Genomic DNA, 19,181 nt, shown 5'->3' on the forward strand with positions numbered 1-19,181 from the left:
GTTGTGACAGCCACTTTGCATTAGAGAAGATTGATCTGTCCTTCTGATGTGTTGTTTCCATAGAAGCAGGGCTTAACCTTTTAAGTGAAGATTATGAAGCTACCTAATTCATTTAAAATTAGGCTTTAAGAATATCAGTACTTAATGCTCAAGTGTTACTGTGGGACCTGCAGCCATTGATCTGACTGCCAGGAAGAGGCTATGACTTCTACCATTGAAGACACCTTCTGGTAACAATCCTGCTGGTCTATCGTCGTTTTAAAAAAATTAACTTCATAAGGAGCCCAAGCTTTCTGTGTATAATTACCAGAGTATTAATTAATACCTTTTAATTAATGAATGAATCATATTGACTCCTCTTCATAAATATGCAAAGATTGGCACACAGACATGGAACAGGTACAGTGAGTTAAAGTAATTTATTGTATTCTTTCAGAACGGACATAAAGAGCATCATGGGAATTGATCTCACAACACAATGTTATACACCATTTTCACAACTGACTTGCGTTGAACTTTTTTTAAAGAACATAGTAATTTTAAAAAATCTAAATATTTACATATTAATAAAACATATATACAGAAGATTCAGACATTATCCATAGATATGGAATAATTTTTTTTTGCTAAGAAAGCCTATAAAAAGGATTTCTGAATAAATTCTGCACAGTAGTCACAGTAAGTAAACACACATACAATTTCATTTTATAAAATATGATTTTACTGTTGCGGTTTTATGATATGTATTTCCAATTTGTGGATCCATTGCACATATTTGTGAGTTGAATAATCCCCACCCTTCCTCAAGTATTGAAAAATCCAAGCTGTTTCCCAGTCTTGGAAGGAAGTGCTTTGCAGGTTTAGGGTACATATTTAACAGATCCCACAGCTGTAAATGTTTCTACCTTTATTAGCAACATATTCATCTACTGAATAGAGTAGAATGGCCATTCATTAATCTTATCAATTCCATTGAGAAATGTTACTTTCTGAGAGGCAGAAGACAAATTTTAAAATGCTTTGCAGAAAAATAAAAGCCTTGGCTCACAGTACTTCATTAGACCGCTTGATGAACAAAGGCATTGTTTCAGGGAAGGGATTATGAACTGGCCTGAAATGTACAGGGCTCATTCAGGATGCCATGGGAGTATTTTCTTAGACCCTTCCTTGTAGCTTCAAAAAGACAAAAGACAAACATACATGAGATGTAGCTGTCTATTAGCTAGATTCCACAATCCACACCTAAAGCCACTTTGTCACATTACAGGGATGTTGCATCTTTTCTTCGGTGATGAGCTGGTCTTGGTGGAAGGCTGTTCACTCCAGAGCTCCCTCCTGGTTCCGGGTTTGGCTGTGCAGTGGGCTAGGACGTAGTACCTTGGACAGGGTAGTAAGGGATTTGGGTCTAGGCTTGGCAGGGCCGCTGATGGGTTACCTGGCCCCAAGCAATCATGAGCCTCACCCTCTCCTGCCGCCTTACCTGCAAAATGAGGGATGGGTACAGGAACCCTACTACCGTTTTGGCTCTGACACTATTACTAGGGAAAAGTGTGAGAGTGTCAGCACAGCTTATTTTCCTCTAGGGTGCTTGTTTCTACAGTCCAGATTTTTTCAAGACAGTTTTTGGTCTTTGGGTCAAGTGCCAAAGAATCAAGGTAATTAGTTTTATACATTAAATGAAGTGTAAATGCAACATATCTAAGTAAAATGTATATTAAATTCACTATTTTATTAGAGAAAAGGATCTGGAGGTAAGTATTTCTGCAAAACAAATGCTCACATGGCAAGGTATCTCTTTAAAATAAATCCAGATTTTTATGTTAGTTTTATATAAACTGGCAGGCAAGTGTAGTAGAGATGAAATAAAGTATATGATGTTAATTCAGTATATTTGTAGCCAGTTGCCGCAAAATGCCAAAACACTGGACCATTCACATTTAAAACCATCTGTTAAAATATCTGTTAGATTGCATACATATAACAGGTTACTTTGAGCTTCTCACCTTAATTAGTTATTTTGTCATTGTGTTGATATAACCTACATGAAAAGGATTTTCTTTCTAAGAATTGATAATGTCATTTGCACTTAGTTACAAATGGCTGTTTTGGGGAAATGATGTCATAAATACTTTTATCCAGTAGATCAGAGCTATCTGATTTCTCCAAATAACTGTTTCAACTTCTAATCTGGTGAAGGTCTAATTAATTTTGGCCTTCAAATTGTTCTCTTAGAACCAGAAAGAGCCATTCTCCTTTATACTGCATCTAAGCAGTTTACTTTAACATAAATATGCTTCAAAATTCCATATATTCACACTGAGATTATGAAAACATTAAAAGGGAGAAGAGAACCACTTCTTTTTAATGGACAGTGAACTGACCGAAAATGTATTGGGCTTTTAAGGGACATAAGTCACTCTAAAAATGATTTAAAAATATACCAACCTGGAGGCTTGATTATCACATATTATAAAAAAAGTATATGGAAACTATTCAAACATGACAGGTAAACATCACAGAACACCCCCACTCTGCAGTAACCTGAAATGCTAAGTGGATTTTTGAGGAAATGGAAATGGAAAAGTTACGCAGGCTAAGAATGATATCACTACATGGAACACTAGGCAGTGAGATCTGGCTCTGTGTCTTCCGTGTTTTCTCTCCTGGTGTCAAATATGTGACCTACAACAGAGACAAGAAAATGAAGGGGGGCCACTTCCCCAAAGAGTTGCTGTTTGTTTTTCTATGACACAACTAGAGGGCGGTATTCTGAACAAAGGAAGAACATCACTGGTGAGATGTCTGTTTAATAGTTAAATCACTAATTTAAAACAAGGCGTTAGTTGTCCTGAACAGGTCATTTTTGCCATTAGAAATCTGTAATGATTTTTGTTACAGGAAAGACCACGAATGTGTCTTACTACTAAATATCACTTTATTTTAGCCATTTTCTATTACTGCACAATAAAGTGATTTACCTGTAAAACAGACTATCATGCAGCTATTAAAATAATTTATGTGAAGATCTTTTAGAAGATGGAAGCTGCTTGTTAGGGTAAAAAAAAAAAACTCGGGAAACAAAATTTTATGTATTTGATCTCTCTTGTATTTAAATAAATAAAATAAATATACAGAAAAGTCTAGGGAAAAGATACACACACACGCAAACACACACACACACACACACACACACTAAATAATGGTTGTCCTGGGTGGTAAAATTAAAATTGTTTGCATTTTCTTCCCTCACAATTTTCTTCATCATTTTAAAATGTTTGTAAAACAATACCAATGTATGAAAAAAATTTTTAAGCCCTGATGAGCTCTGTGCTACCTTACTTCAAATTCAGAAGCTTTCTTTTTAAATTTTAGAAAGCAAGTTTCCAGTTTTATTTTCTCTATAGGCCCTTATTCTTCCCCACACAAATGGCTCCCAGATCCTGGTGCTTTCCTCCCTGGTGAGGGAGGACTTGATACATCCCCAGGCAGTGGGCAGCTGAGTGCAGGCCTCTTCTGGCCCCTGCCTGAGGGTTGGCTTTGCTCACCAGGACCTAAGGAAGGAGCGTTGATGCCTGGTTGCTGCTGAGAAGGCTTACTGACAGTGGTAAGGGAAAAGAACTGAAGAAAATCTGTTTTCCACTATGAAGTCTGTATATAGTTTTGTTAACACGAGACCAGTAGAAGGCTGCTTAGCTGGAATGAAACAAGCGTGGAGACCTGGACAATTCTGATTCATAGAAACACTGAAGGATTTTCATTCCTCCTCCAGCTCTCCCTACCCTCCAACACACACTGGGGAGGAGAAAAAGGAGCTTACAGAGCTAATGAAGACATTCAATCTATTTTTTTAAAGGACTGTTGCCAGCTCAGATAAATGAGATAAGGAAGGCTGGGCAAATGTCAAACCCACACGGCAAGTGCAGGACTCGGGGGTCCTCACTGGGTGGTCTTTCTCATTAGCTGAGTAGTGCTGCATTCAGAGAAGCCTCCCAGACCGAGACTCAGTTAAGAGACATTCTAGTCTATCAAGGTTATTTAATTTCATTACTGCACAGTTGGGCACCAACCTACATCTTTTACCCTTTCCTAAATGATATTATTTATCATGCTGTTTATTAATTTGTATCAAATACTTATTGATGACCTACTGAAAAGGCCTGCAGCTGTGTTCTGCTTCTAGCTTCAGTGCAACCTCACCGTTCTGGGCAAGACTTGAGAAAGAACACTGAGTTTAAACTGCACTGACAGTTGGGTCAGGTGGACATTCTAAATGTGAAGACCCAGACAGTGAAATGGAGTCCTGAAGGGATGAGTATACCCATCAACTCTTAGGGTCCTTAGGAAACATGCACAGGAAAACTAGCTTGCTTAGACACAAGAAAGCTATGTGGTATAAAAGCTGGGATTCAGTAGCCTGGGCTGGCCAGGCCACCAACCAGCTGTGAGACTTTGAGACAAAGTCATTTCATGTTTCTGAGCCTCAGGCTTTTTTACCTGTAAAACAAAAGAACTGGATAAAAAGGAGAACCCGGACCAGATGACCTCTAACATTCCTTCTGAAACTACTTGAAAGTCTTTTCAGTTCTGTGAGGTTGTTCTGCCAACCCCTGTTCCATTTTCTTATTGGAAACATCTCTCAGTTTCCATTTTCAAATAAGAAATTGCAAAGAAAGAAAAATGGTTTTCAAATAGTAATTTTCAAAAGTCTAGCGTCACATGACAGCTGGAAAGGGCAGTACAAATATTCGGGGTGCCCCTGGGGATGAAGGGAGGAACCTGGAAAGCACAACTAGAAAGAACAGTGTGGTTTTTCTCCAAAGGGTCTCCTGAAATGTTCAACTGCATTAGAAGTAGTATTTTGTGCATCTGCTGGGAGTGCACCAGGGCTTATGTGAGTTGTCCTGATTCAGAGAACAAAAGAATGGGAAGGAGAGCATGCATTGCAATTCTCTTAATTCATAAATGTGGAAACTCAGCCAAACAAAGAGAAGCCTCACTTATATAATGACTATACACTGTAGGAACTTGATATAAGTAGGTCCTTCTTTGACTTATTTACTTGCCATCCTTCTGTCACGCAGCTACTCCATGAGAGAGAAAGCCCTGGGTCACGGCCACGGTTGTTTTCTTATTGCTCTGAAGTTCACTAACACAGGTCTATCCTACACCTGTGAGCTTTGCTTTGTCTGTCATCTCAGGATCAACGCTGTCAGTGAACACAAAATCTCGTGGAGTGTCTATCCAGACTGGCTACTCCATTTTTACTTGCTGAATTTCAAACATCCCACCACAAATTTAGAGGAGAAAGCTCATTGAGTGAGCTTTTTCATGCACAGGGGTTTTGGGGGTCTCTGGGTTTTGTGGGAGGGAATCTTTTGGTATTATGAGGGAAATCAGAAGAGCCGTGCGACTCTTAGGAAGGGCATAACTACTATGTCACTGGCTCACGGATTGTCTTGGGCTCTCAGGCATGTTGATTTTGAGCCACCCATGCTGGATACAGTAGTTTATTCATTCACTCAATTAAAATAGTATTTACTGGGTGTCTGTTATATAGAGAGCAATACGGACAGCCTCTCAAAACCTTTTTAGGGGAAATGGGAAAGGATGGACTGGATGTGAATTTCATCACAAAATTGTTGATCCTGGTTCTAAAAAACATATTTTGCATGAAATATTTTTTTATGTCCAAAGGTTTAAAGAGGCAGAATGTGATACTAAGTTCTTAGGACTTGTTCTGAAGTTTTTAAGAAATGGAGTATTAGAAAAGTGTAGCTTCTCATATTTAATGTGAAAAATATATTTGAACACAGGGCATTGAGAACCTCTGATTACTAGGGTTGGGCCTGTTACAGAAGCAATTTTATCAAGTAATGGCATCTCTAATATTAAAAACATTTTTAATGCAAATATTTGCATGTGCTGTGTATTCCAGCGGGTGATGAGAATATAACTAGCTGTGCTTTACCTGTTGGTGGCAGAGAAATGCCGTCCAGTCTCTCATCACCGTCAGCCACCTCTGCTGGTCACAAACATAAAACACAAATCTCATTAGTTTCAGGGAGCACATTCATTTTACTGAGTATAGTAACACAATTAAAAACCCCAGTATACACAATAGTCTCTACCGTTCTTTTCTCAGCTCTAGCAGGTTCACATAACAGATTTTAGTATTACTCTTAAATAAAATATTTTAAAGATGCTATTTCTGCATTCAATGTTTTATATCCTGTGAACCTTAGTCTATAAATCACAAATGATTTCAGTTCAGTTCCTTTCACTTACTTACACAGGCTTAAATATCTGCCCAGAATCTGATTATCAAAGGCATGGTCAGTAAATTTCATAGTAGAATTTTACTTGTCATCCCCAAAGCCATTTCCATGACTTGTTGAGAATGAACTTTTCTTCGGAGGTGACTGGTGACTGGAAATTCAGATGCTGGGCCTGCCGATCTAAACTGGCATCAAATTCAGTCATAAAGAAAATCAGAAGGAATAAGCCTTCCTTCAAAAGAACCATCACTTCTATAATTTAAAATGCAAACCTTTGCTCATCTCTGATATGTTTTAATCTCCTTAGGAATCTTCCAGAGGCAGACCCATTAGTCACAGGCAAACTTTCACTAAATACAAAAAAGAAGGTGCCCATAGGTCTCCTGATAACTGATGAGTTCGTCAGTCTCCACAACATGCAGTGGAGAGGTCAAGATGTCTCCTCAAGGCTCTCTGGGTAACTGGTGGTGCCCTCTGTCCCGGGGTAGCCACCCTGTTGGGCATTTCCTGCCGCCTGCACGCCTGCACATGAGCCAGGCCGGGGAGGGCAGCCATTTACAGTGTGTTGTGATGCTGAGTTGGCAGGCAGCAAAACCAACACTATGTTCTTGTGGTTGCTTTCAACACAATCAGAGCTCAGATATGGCTAGAGGTGTTCAAAGATGTCCACGTTAATTCACCATCCAACATCTTGTACTCAGACTGCTACACACTGGCATGAGTAAAAGACCCACTGTTTGCTGACCTGCTAAACCTACCACAAAGAAAAAGCACTGTGAAGAGGCACAACACTCAAGACACATTTGGCTGAAGAAGAGTAGAAACCACTAAAAATGGTGTAAATGAATATGTAACACATAAAAACATTCAAGTCAAAAGGATAAATGGCAAGATTAAAATTTTATAAAAAGGTTTATAAATGAAATATAGGACATACTAAAATGTTTACAGTGTTTCTGGAGGAAAGCCTTGTAGGTATTTAAAATTTTGTCTTTTGTGTTTAAAAAATAGTTCTATATATTTAAAATAGCAAACATGTTTCTTTTTATATTTTGAAGACATTATTTTATTCTAATTGAGTGAATCTGAATAGGTAGATGAACTACATGGTAGTTCTTTCCCTGCCTAGAATTTTAACAATTCTTCAGTAGTAACAACATAGTGATGACAGCCACCACCATTTACTAAGTGCTTCCATTTACTGAGTAGCTCCTATGCATTTTATCATCTATTCCACCATAAAGTCTATGAGGCAGATCTGTTAGTATGTGCCTATTTTTGCAAATGAGGAAACAGAGGTAAGAGAGGTTAAGAAACTCAGGTGACATTTGTCAGTGACTGTGCCCAGATTGGAGCATCCATCATTAAAGACTAGATTTAAAAATTTTTAAGTTTTAGTACATTTTTTATTTGAGTAACTTTCTCTGCTTCTCATGCATAATTGCTTTTCATTTGTCTTTAACAAAAATTAGACCTGGGTATAAGTAGATCTTACCATTATAATTCAGTAACCCTCATTTAAAATAAAAAGAGTCCTACATAATTATGTGCCTTTGCATTGAACAGAACATAAACAACCACATACAAATATTTTATAAATTATTATCTAGAAATTAATAGGTATTAGCTGTATAACAGGGCAGAGTATGGTAAAGAACATGACTATGTTGCTTATCTTTAATTATAACATTTGTCTGTAACAACAAGCTCACAATCTTTCTTTCTTGGCGACAGTCAAGTTGTGAAATTTGGAAAAGACTGAGAAGGTCCAATAAAAATTTAATGGCAGTGACAGCTTTACTTTTAGATCTAACACACACACACACACACATGCACACATAAATTGCGACTTCAGCTCTGAAGAAATAATCTAATGAAAATGATAAAAACCACACCAGGAAGGGAATCATCCCAGTTGTAGAAAAAATTTATTATGTCATGAGAGTGCCAAATGAATCCTATTTGGATTCATATAACGACCTTTCACATGCGTGGAACACTTCTTTTTAGAGGCAGTGTGGGCTTGTGAGCTGATTAGCTTGCCCAGTTAAAGTCTGCCCCTCATTCCAGGAACTAAGCCAAATATGATAAATAAGGGTGAAGTTGTGGAATATATATGAGATACTGTTTGCATTATCATTTAGACCAAAAATAGTCACCACGAAAGCATGAGGACCAGTAACATTATTGATCCTGGTCTGTTTGTTTTTATCAGCATCATGAAGGAAATGCAGGTGGCTGGGGTCCCACTTTTGTGCTACTGAAGGAGAATGAAGTGTAACTTTATTTAACAAAATTGGGAGACAAAACCAATCTGGAAGGTTTTCTGCTGATGTGCCATCATTTTGGCCTGGTTTTGATCTGTATGTCAGGATTAGTTTTGTCCTATAACCAAGTTCTACTTTTCAGGCACTAACAGAACCAGCCAGAAAGTCAGAAGTGAGGTGCCAAGGTGCCAATCACAAATATCTAGGAATATAACCTAAACTCAGTGGTGGGAAGTAAAGATGTTCTCAGTCAAATACAATTGCAGAAGAGGGCAACATGTTCCATGCATGGCAGCGGGTCCTCAGGAACAGGAGAGTAGGGAGCAGGATGTAGTCAAGTCCTGTTTGTAGAAACTGACGTGTGTGTGTGTGACGTGTGTTATGTGAGTTATCAAAACAAAGGCTGAGGTAGTTCAGAAATTTGTTCACTGGCCAGTCTGCTTGAAGGTATGAGAAAAAGGAATGTGGATGGCCCCACTGTAAGTGTGTGTAGGTTGGGGGCAAAGAATGGACTTAAGGCCACAGCTTAAAATTACTGGTCTTAGCATTTGACAGTATGTATACATATAAGGAGTCTTACTGATCATTAAATTTAGGTCTTTTCACTATGGCAAATATATATATTTGTATGTATGTGCATACACATACATACATATAGATGTGTGTATGGAAACATGAAATTAAGCCACACACCCTGTTTTAGTGATGTGGCCCACCACCAACAAGGCTGTTTCTGAGATGCTGAGAACAGCCTTCTCTGGGACACTTAACTGTCAGTATAGTCAATACAGACTCGATAGTCTTCTCCCTATTTTTCATCTGTTATCTTCAAAGGTTACTCTTCAAACTTAGACTTAAACTTTTATAGTCATTTTCCTCAGCTAGAGGCATATGTTCTTATAACACAAAGCCCTTTTCTTCATTTTTCTAGGTTGTCTCTGCAGTACCTAAATTAGTAACATCAGAAGTCCACGTTGATACAGTTCTTCCCCTTGTTCCCAAGGAGGTCCAAGTAGGTCTTACATTGCCTGCTCACTCCAGCTTGCTCCTGTGAGTGAGAAGGGACCAGCACACACACTATAAATACTAAGTAGAGCAAGCACAGGACCTGGTGAGCCCACCTCAGGCTGCTGGCTCAGGTGCAAAAGAAACAAAAGAAGAAAAAACTGGGTGGTTGATTCTTTGGGGCCATGGCTCTTTTACTTTCCTTTGGACTTATGAGTATTCTTATTAACTATTAAATTTAGGACTTTTCACTATGGCAGATTTCAGCTTTCTCTCAAATCTGAGTATTATATTTAGTAGTTTTGGTTTTTGGGTTCAACAACTTCCCCCTGAAAATCACTAGGAAAATGGATGTTCTTACAATACTCAAACTGTCAAGATTGCTAGGGGGGCATTTAAATAAAGACCAGCTTAATACTTATTGCAGGAACACAGCTCAGGTTTAATAATTGAAATTTAAGTTGGGATATAAAACTGAGGAGACACTCAACACGACACCAGTGTGAATAAGGGGTGACTGACTGCAGACCTACTGGGCACTGTTCTTCAGTAACACCTGTCATTCACCTAAGAAAACTTTTTTTTTAACCCCCAAATTTTTCCTGGACCCTGAATCCAAATCAGGTGAAAGTAATGAAGAGGAAGAAGAAAGGGGCATGCTGGGAGGACCTTGTGAGTGGCCACAGAGAAGCCCAGCAATCCCTAGGGCCTTGTTCTGAGGACAAAGCTTAGGGCTGAAAGGGAAAAGTAGTTGAACCTTAGGAAAGGAACTGATGATTGAATAGTTCCCAGTATCTTGTGATCTTTGATGAGCTAAATAACAAGATCTTGTAGTTGTAGACAGACCATTGTCTCTTTTGTGAATGGGTCTGTTGACACAGTCAACAAATGTTCTTGTATGTCCATGCTGTGCCAACTGCTGTTCTAGAAACTTGGGATAAAGTTGAAGGCTCTGTGGCTGAGGATCCCATGGTCAGTGGAGGAAAAGAATGTGTAACTATTCTGGTAACAGAAGACTAAAGTGCTGGCACCATCGATGAAGCTTTCAGGAGAAATTGTTTCCAGACAGAGGGAAGTCATGAGTGTGAGAGCATTGCGTATTTCTGGACAGGGAGTTTTAGGTGGCTGAAGTAGGCAAGAGGCCTGTGGTAGGAGATGAAGTGGTGAACAGGGTGGGGTTAGACTGAGAAGACCCTCGCATCCCTTGGTGGTGGTGGGGGGAGTCCACTTGTTGAAGGGACTTTATTTGGGGACTGCAGAAAGCTAGAAGTAATTGATAGGAGTAGGACATGATCATATCTAATTGACAGAGGTATAGACAATGAAGTCCAGGGATTGGACATGGCCTCACTGAACTACCAATGGGGAAGCCACTGGTAATGGGACAGTTGATGGGGGTTTAGAATAAGAACAGTTCCAAGGATAGAAACTGAGCAACTCGGGGATTTGGAGAGGAAAAAGAGGCTCAGGAGAGTGAAGGCACTGAAGAGAATTTGGAGGTTAAACACAGAACAATTATTACAGAACCTCAGGGAAGAGAATTTCCAGAAGGATGAAACTTAACAGCATAAAAATCATTGAGGTCAAGTCGTAGTGTTAATGTCAACAGAACATTGATATTATTTTGATCATGTGAAAGTGCTACAGCAAGAGTAAATATAGAGGAAAGAGGTTAGAGGACAAGAGTGATGCGCTCTGGGGGCAACTGGAGTGGGGAAGCCCACTCAGAAACACAAGCCCTTTTGGAAGAAATATGACAAAAAGTGTTAGGAGAAAGAGATGACAGTGGTTTAAAGAATTGACAGGGATAATGGGATTGTTTTGTTTTGGTTGGGTTGGCAAAGGGAAGAAGGATAAGGTCATGAACATATTTTGAGGCTTATTATGAGTCAGCTCTGAGTTAGTGGTAATACTTACATATCTAATTTTAGCTCTGAGAAAGCCCCTGAGGTAGGTATTAGCCTTGTTACATAAAAGGAAAATGCAGGGTTCAGAGAGGCTAAGTGATTTGTCCAAGGTCCCAGGAATTTGTGAAAGGCATATCAGAATGAAGAATTTAGGCACTGAAATCAGAGACCTTGAGATTATACCAGGAGAACAGCAGCAAAGCAGATGGCAACAGGTCATAGTAGGCTGACTGGTCCCCTAACCTGGGCTATGGAGGGCTGTGGGGTCATGGCCTCAGCACCCCCAAGCACTGCTATGTACAAGCAGAGACATTTTCAGAGAGGAACACGAACTTCCTCTATACAGAAATATATGTACAATATCTGGCTCCTAGCGACTCCAAGGCTGGCTTTATTTTTATGTTGAGTTCATGAGAGGGACACTGAGGATTAGAAAGATGAGTCCACCCCCCATGTCCAGGGCTGGTAGAGAGATTTGAAAATCAGATCTTCTGATTCTACTAGGACTTACTACACAATAAAATTAAGCAATTTTTCTTACCAATTAAAAAATATTAGCCTATTGCTCTTTATAAAATGAGCATCAATTAAGTACAAAAGAAAACAAAAGATCAATAAAAAAGGGGGAAGATTTTAATTAAAAAAGTCTACAGCTGAGTATTTTGATAGTGCTGATCGTCACTTTTATAGAAAAGAACTGAAGGGTTTTCACACTGAAAAACCACTTGCTCCCTGGCATGTTTCTCCTCAGCCAAGGGCATCCCCAGGCTGTGCCTGGGGCACTCCCTGAGGTGCGCCTCCACGGGCTGGTCATGGCTATTCTTACCACTTTCTGTGACAGCTCCAGGAAGGACGCGTTAGGCAGTCCCATGCACCGCAGTTCTCCAGTAACCCTCAGCCGGTACACTTCACATCTGAAGTCCATCCCTCAAATTCCCAGAATCCAGCCACAGACACAAGGAAGGTTTTTATCAGGCCAGGTGTCCAAAGAATTGAGGAGGTATTGTCATTACTATTTTTTTTCAATAATATCTCCAATAGGCTTTTTGCCTCTGAGAGATGAGTCATCTTACTTACTGGCAGAAAATTGACCTTAGAGGGATTCTCCACTGGTACGTTGGACACTGTCACTTTGGGGAGGCTGAGACCTCAAATGATCAAATCTGAATAGTCACATTTCAACTAATATTCACTTTTCCTCAAAGAATAACTCCAGAATTGCCATACCCAGATTACATATATCTAAACTCTATGTTATTATATAAACATTTGGCCAAAAATCCCTTTATGTTTATTCATGATTCCCAATAGGATGATTACCGTTACTTTTTACCTTCAACAATTAGTCCTTGTCAAGTTAGGTAGATACATACACAAATTATTAAGCTGTAGAAGTAAAACACAAAAGACTGACCAAGTTTCACATATAGACACAAAGGCAACAAATATAATTAATAATATTTTTGTTTATACTATTAAAGTAAATGTTCTGACATAATTTTTACTCTTTAATCTTAGGTGATTTTCAAAATTCACTTTACTATAAAACCATAGCACATTATACAGCGCTTATTCCACAACAGACGATGACGTACCCTTGAGCTAAGAACTTTACTTTGCGAAACCTCAGAATGCAATAAAGGGCTTCTGTAGTTATATTCTTGGCAGCTTATTCATACCTGAGCCTCTTTTTAACCTTCTTCTGGCCAGTTTAATTTGATCCTGTAGAATCTGTACCCAGTCTCTCGGGCCAGGAAGCTTATCCACATGGTTAGCTGTACAGTATTTTTCTGTGAAGACTGAAAAAAATGTGAAATGTTGTTAAACACTTTAACAAATTAAAAAAAAAAAAGTAGGTCTGAAATAGGACTATATCCAAAGAAGGAATAAGAGTATATTTCTAAAAGATCTCAATTCTGCAGTGATCTTCAAGATTCAAGTTCCTTTCCATTGGTGATGATGGAGCTCAACTCAGCCCTGCCCAAATACAAAGTTCTGTTGCTTTAAAATGAAACTGTAAATATTAGGTAGAGCTTAGGGAAGCTGCTCCTTTTACCTCCTCCACATTTCATGCTTATATATTTTATCCAGGGAAAAAGTGCTGCCTAAGGGCCCACTGGCCCTATGACAAAATTCACCAAATGGAAGATTTCATTTTCTTTGATGTTAAGTGAAAGCATAATGCGAAATTACCTCAAAAGACAATGCTCTAATTATTATTTCCACTAACTTGATCAGCGCTCAAAATCAATATAATGTAGTTGTGTCTTAATGAAAGTTCCAATTTGCTTTGAGCCGACCTCTTGCAAACTGTACCGTTTCCTAGGGAAGGGCTACTTATTAAGCACAAAAGAAACTATGGAGAGTCACATGACAGGACAAGAGAAGAGAGAGTTTCTGATTAAAGCTGCAGAATGTGACTGAACTCATGGGGGCTGCTGCTGGCGTTTCTGCTTCTTGATTCCTGAACACTTTCAAACTCGGTCTTTTCAACTTGCTCTCTGTAAGATGAGGATCTGGCATGCAGTCGCACTGCACTGCCTTCTTGGTATTTAAAATACTGGTAGTTTTCATGTTTCAAAGGTTTCTTTTAAAAAGACATGATAGAGGAAAATGTTAACAGGTTCAACTAAATAAAGATGTAAATTTCCTACTGAAAAGTAAACATTTCATTAGAATGAAAAAACCTAGCTGCATAAAACATGACTGAAAAGGGTCAACATCTACCACCATATAAAGACCTCATTCAAATAAAAGAGCAACTTCAAAGGTCTCCATGGATAAACGGACAAAGTACATTTTGCAAAAATACACTAGGGAAAAATGTTCAATTAATATGTAAGCCAAAGAATTGCAAAACACACTTTAAACCTACTAAATGTAAAAAAAAAAAGTGTTAAAAAGTTAATACTTCATAGTGATAAAACTGGCGATCTGGTGCATTTAAACATTACTGTTGGAATAAACTGGCAAAACTCTTCGGGGGAAATGAGATGGTAAAATATAATGAGAAACATAAAATTGTTCGAGTTTTGGATTGATAATCTTATCCTGAGAAATTTAGCCTAAGGAAATAATTTGAAAGAAGGAAAAAAGTCATGTACAAATGTAAACAGCCTCTTGGTTGTATGGAAAGGTAGACAGCGGCTCTGAGAAGGACAGATTTGAGGGAGGAAAGCAGGGGGTCCCTTTCAGGAAAATACTGCAGTCCTCTGAGTTGGGGTAGTGTCAGTGAGGATGGGAGAAGCGATCCTGCAAACTACCCAACAGAAGTCACAACATTACCAGGAATACACATTTCTGGTGAATCATGTAACTTGAGAAAAATACACAAGAAAGGGTAAGTTTGTGAAGGAAGGGTGAGGTGTATCAGGAGAGGTCTGGGGCTTGAGGGCCACAAACATAGATCCCATATCTGAGTGAGAGAAAAGATGCTGACTAGGAAAAGCATCAGATGGATAGAGCACTGGGCCAACTGCAGAGGCATACAGAACCCTAACTTTTGAAGGGAGAAGATTAAGGCCAGCTGAGGACTGGCCAGAGAGAAAGGAGAACCAAGTCAATGGTCTCGGAAAGGCCAGTGTAGTGCTGCTGAAGAGGAGGGAGGGGCTGGCAGTGAGAGGGGCCAGGAAGGGCGGTTTGTAAAGTGTCACTGAAAGCGACTGAAATTTGGAGACTGTCCTTCTCTGAATCAAAAGAGGGAAAGACTGGGGGGAAGATACAGATGTGTTTATAGGTTGGAGTGACCACCACTCAAACTTCAACAAGCCCAGTGGTGAGGGGGCACAGTGTGGGGAAGGTCTGGAATGCTTCTGAGAAGAATTGAACAGGAACGCAGCAGACTAAGAAGGAAAGGTTGACAGCAGGAGAGGGGGCTTCATACCTATGGTGGCACCATCTTTGGGACCGGCAGCTTCCTCCAGGTACCTTGCAGCTCCTGCTGCGAGGGGAGACACTGGGTGGTGGGTGTCGGGTTAGGGTTCTGCTGGACAGTTTCGGCAGGAGAGGGTTATAAAGCTCTTGAAGAGAGTGCTGAAGATGGCAGTGGAAATGAATGCCTTCAGCTTGCTTTCTTTATTGCTCACTCACCCTCAATTTGGGAAGGAAGTGAAGTCAGGAAAAGCTTAAAGCTTAGTAGACTTGGAGAAATGGAAACAACGAGGGGGCCGGGAAGCCGGGGCCTCTGATGGCGGACTAGTGCTGGAGCATAAAATACAAGCAGCGCAGCACACAACTCGGTGCGAGCGCTAAGGTGTGGCCAGCAGCAGGGCGGGTCACTGGGGAGGTCCCTGGGGATAAGGCAGGAGGCTGACAGGTCAGAGGACTAGCATGGGCTTCAAGCAACAGTACAGTTATTTTTTTATTTTTTTTTTTTAAAGATTTATTTATTTATTTGTGCATACAGAACTGGGGTACAGGCCAGAGGCTCAGGGGCGGTGAGAGGCTTCACCAGAGACAGAGTGGGAGCAGAACAGGCAGATCGACAAAGTACACTGCTGAGGGGAGCAGTGGGCGGGTCAGGAGAGGTCTGGCTCGCCATGTGGTCTCCTCCGCGGCAGGCGGCAGGCGGGAATCGAACTCATGCGGAAGTGGCTTCAGATTCTCAGTGCTGTGCTTTAACCCGCTGCGCCACCAGGGAGGGCCCAGTACAGTTATTTAAGGTGACAGCGGGACCCGGCGTGAGAGGATGCTGTACTGCTGTGCTAAGAGCCCTAATGGGAAGGTCCCACCCCAGACCCAGCGCGTAGTAGCGCTGGAGTGATGAGGGCAAGGCTCAGGGAAGGGGACAGTATCCACCAGGCTGCAGGATTTCTGGTATGTGGGGCAGGGGTGAGTGAGCAGGCTCCCCTTGGGAGATGTGCAGAGGAGACACTGTTCCTGGTGTAAGTGCACTTTTGACTCTCCGATATACTAGATTTCTAGACAAACTCAGGGGTCTCCATTGATTTTGTCTTCCTCAAGGCACCGCATCAGAGTCTGTACCAAGAACTCAAAAAACGTTTGATAAACGTTTGATAAACATTTTCCAATTTTGTTTCTAATGGAACCAAATACAACAGCTCACAAATATAAGCTAATTGGAGAGAAGGGTCTACTAAATTAGTAGGAAGTCTTAACTGATTAGGATATATTTAAATAAGTAAGATTTTATTATATCCAATATACATGATAAAATTTTCTAACCAGAGAATTGCCAAAAGGCTCCTGAAATCCTGCTTTAACAAACAGGAATTTTTTTTTTTTAGCACCCTTTTAGTTTATATGAAAGTGTGTACCAGAAAAATACACTGTCTTCTGCGTAAGTAAACATCTCCCTTCTTGCAATTTTATTTATATAATTAATTTCCATAGCAACCCCTCTTTTCTTAGATTGTAAAATGCATGTGTCTAAATTAGAACATATTAGAAAGTAGTGGTTCTAAATTAGCAAAGTAGATTTGGATTATGCCAACATCAAATGACTTCCAGCAACCACATGTCAGCAACTAAGACTAGGCAAACCACAGGGAAGGCTCTAGAATCTATTCTCCTGCTTCAGAACAGAGCTTTCTAATAGAATCTTGAGTTCAAGGATTCTGTCACTCACTTAAAAAAGCAGCAATTTCTGGTTATTGGTTTCTCCTTCAATTAAAACTTATATGGTTTCAATAAAAAAGCAGCTGTGTAATCACTCTCCTGGGTCTGTGAGAACTGTTGACGGCACAGCATTAGGCTTTTTGAAAAGTACTACAAACAAATATTTCCACTGGGCATATTATTGGCATTCAGTTTCATAAACCACATTCAAACTTAAAGGAGACTTTTAACTAGACTATCTACTGAAGATAAAAATCCGATTCTCTCTGTTGCATGCGCAGATGAAGCCTTACAACAAGGCCAAAAGATTGTCATTGTATTGATCTGAAAACGCTCAATATAGTATGTGAATAGGGGTATCAAGTAAGCAGAATATACTTTTGCTGTTTGAATCTATAGCTAAAGGTCAAGCTATTATCCTGGTAACAGTTCCATTAGGAGTAATGATGTGAAAAGAGGTATTGCGTTAATGCGCTGGGCTTCCTACTACGTTAATAGTGGGTCATTAAGAATCATAGTAGAACAATTTGCATTCATCCTTAGAATGCAATAGGTCCCAAAGAGAAATTTCCCTCCTTTCCTGTTTTACTATATTAAGGGGAGGGAAGGGCTAATTTTAAACAAGTCCTAATAATCTGAACAAATGGATGAAGGCCAACACGTAAACTAAGTGAAAGCGGTAAAGCATCGACTCTGCTTAACAGAATTTGAGATCCTAAGGCACAAAGAGTGTGTTAAGTCACTAGGGAAATGACAAGTATTCAATTTGATCTGTACATGAATAATGACTTTTGTTAGATGCCTGCATTCATTTGAACCATCCCCTTAATTGTATATAAATAATGAATAAGCGAGTGGTGGGGCAAAGCCTCCTGCGCAAGGCGGCATTTGATCTGATCGTCAGTGAGCACGGCAGTGCGCAGTATGTCTGAACGTGACATGCTGAGAACAGAGTGGTTGGCTGGGCTCCCCAAACACCTACTGCTCACACAATAGTTCCTGGAAAACTGTTAATTTGGATTGTTCTGCTCTCCATGCTGGGGGAAGCAGAACATGGTATGGATTTTTACCGGAAGCTCTTCTTGTGTCACACTTTTAAGAAGCAGGGGTGTCACAGAGCTCTACCTTCACTGTGAATTCTCTATCTCAGATAAGACTCTAGCCAGGAGTGACAGCCCAACTTCTGATCTGATGGCTAAATTTTACTTGGGGTCAAACAGATAAATGGAAACCAATGTTTCTATCAAGCAGAAATGAAAGCCGGGTCCCTCAGTAGATCTGCCAATGTTGGGCTTGTGAAAGGCAGGGAACAAAGGTGAGAAGGAGCACTCTCTGGTAGGGTCCTGGAGGGTACAAAGGAGAGGAGACTTGGGACCTGTGCAGGAGGAGACATTTCCTGCAGGTTACTCATGTTCAACTTCCTCACCTCTGAGTGAATATAAAACATCCACATTTTCCTCTTGCTTTTTGAAAGTTGTTATTGGAAATGTCCCATATGCTAAGCACTTTATATATCTCTTATTTAATCTTTGTAGTAAACTCAATGGGGCAGGTATCGAGATCCTATATTAAAGAGCACAAAATCAAAATATGGGCAGGTTAAGTAGCCAGCCCCAGACTGCACAGCTAATAGGGACTATTATCCATACAAATTATTTAATTTTTAACGTGAAATTGGAGATGGGTATTTGTTTCAGTAACAAAACAGAAGCATGATGGATGCTAGGGGAAGAGAGAACTGGTGGGGTCTGAGATGATCCAGGTCAAGGAGACATTTAGTCTGTGGCAAGGAAAGGAGCACGTGGATAAGGTGGAGCACAGACACTGTCAACTCTGATGACTTTGGCTCAAATTCTGTATGGTTCTAATATAGCATTTTCTTTCATGATACTATTCTCCAATTTTATGGAGCGAACAAAACCTATAAATTGTTGGTTTGATAACCATTCTAATCATTAACCAAAATAATAAAGATGGTCGTTAGGCACCATAAAAAAATGTAAAGAGTTGGCCCTCCCTGGTGGCGCGGTGGGTTAAAGCACTGCACTGAGAATCTAAAGCCACTTCCGCATGAGTTCGATTCCCGCCTGCCCCAGAGGTGACCACATGGTGTGGCAGACCTCTCCTGACCCGCCCGCTGCTCCCCTCAG

The 19,181-nt window shown here is 40.1% G+C and overlaps 1 protein-coding gene across 2 annotated transcripts in view; it reads right to left on the reverse strand.

The window, feature by feature from the left end:
• Window positions 1-410: 410 nt before the first annotated feature.
• BEND7 (BEN domain containing 7) overlaps window positions 411-19,181 on the reverse strand; it is a 69,290-nt gene continuing 50,519 nt past the window's right edge. The window contains exons 6-8 of one of the 2 annotated variants that reach the window (XM_012731232.1): window positions 13,134-13,253; window positions 5,969-6,022; window positions 411-2,682 (exon numbers count right to left, since the gene is read on the reverse strand). In XM_012731232.1, the coding sequence (XP_012586686.1) occupies window positions 2,621-2,682; window positions 5,969-6,022; window positions 13,134-13,253 (236 nt within the window). In that variant the 3' untranslated portion in view covers window positions 411-2,620. The remainder of the gene's footprint in view (window positions 2,683-5,968; window positions 6,023-13,133; window positions 13,254-19,181) is intronic. The other variant, XM_012731233.1, reaches the window with a different exon arrangement.

The sequence above is a fragment of the Condylura cristata genome, unplaced genomic scaffold (assembly GCF_000260355.1).
Source record: "Condylura cristata isolate star-nosed mole 26May11 unplaced genomic scaffold, ConCri1.0 scaffold00030, whole genome shotgun sequence".
Taxonomy (NCBI): Eukaryota; Metazoa; Chordata; class Mammalia; order Eulipotyphla; family Talpidae; genus Condylura; species Condylura cristata.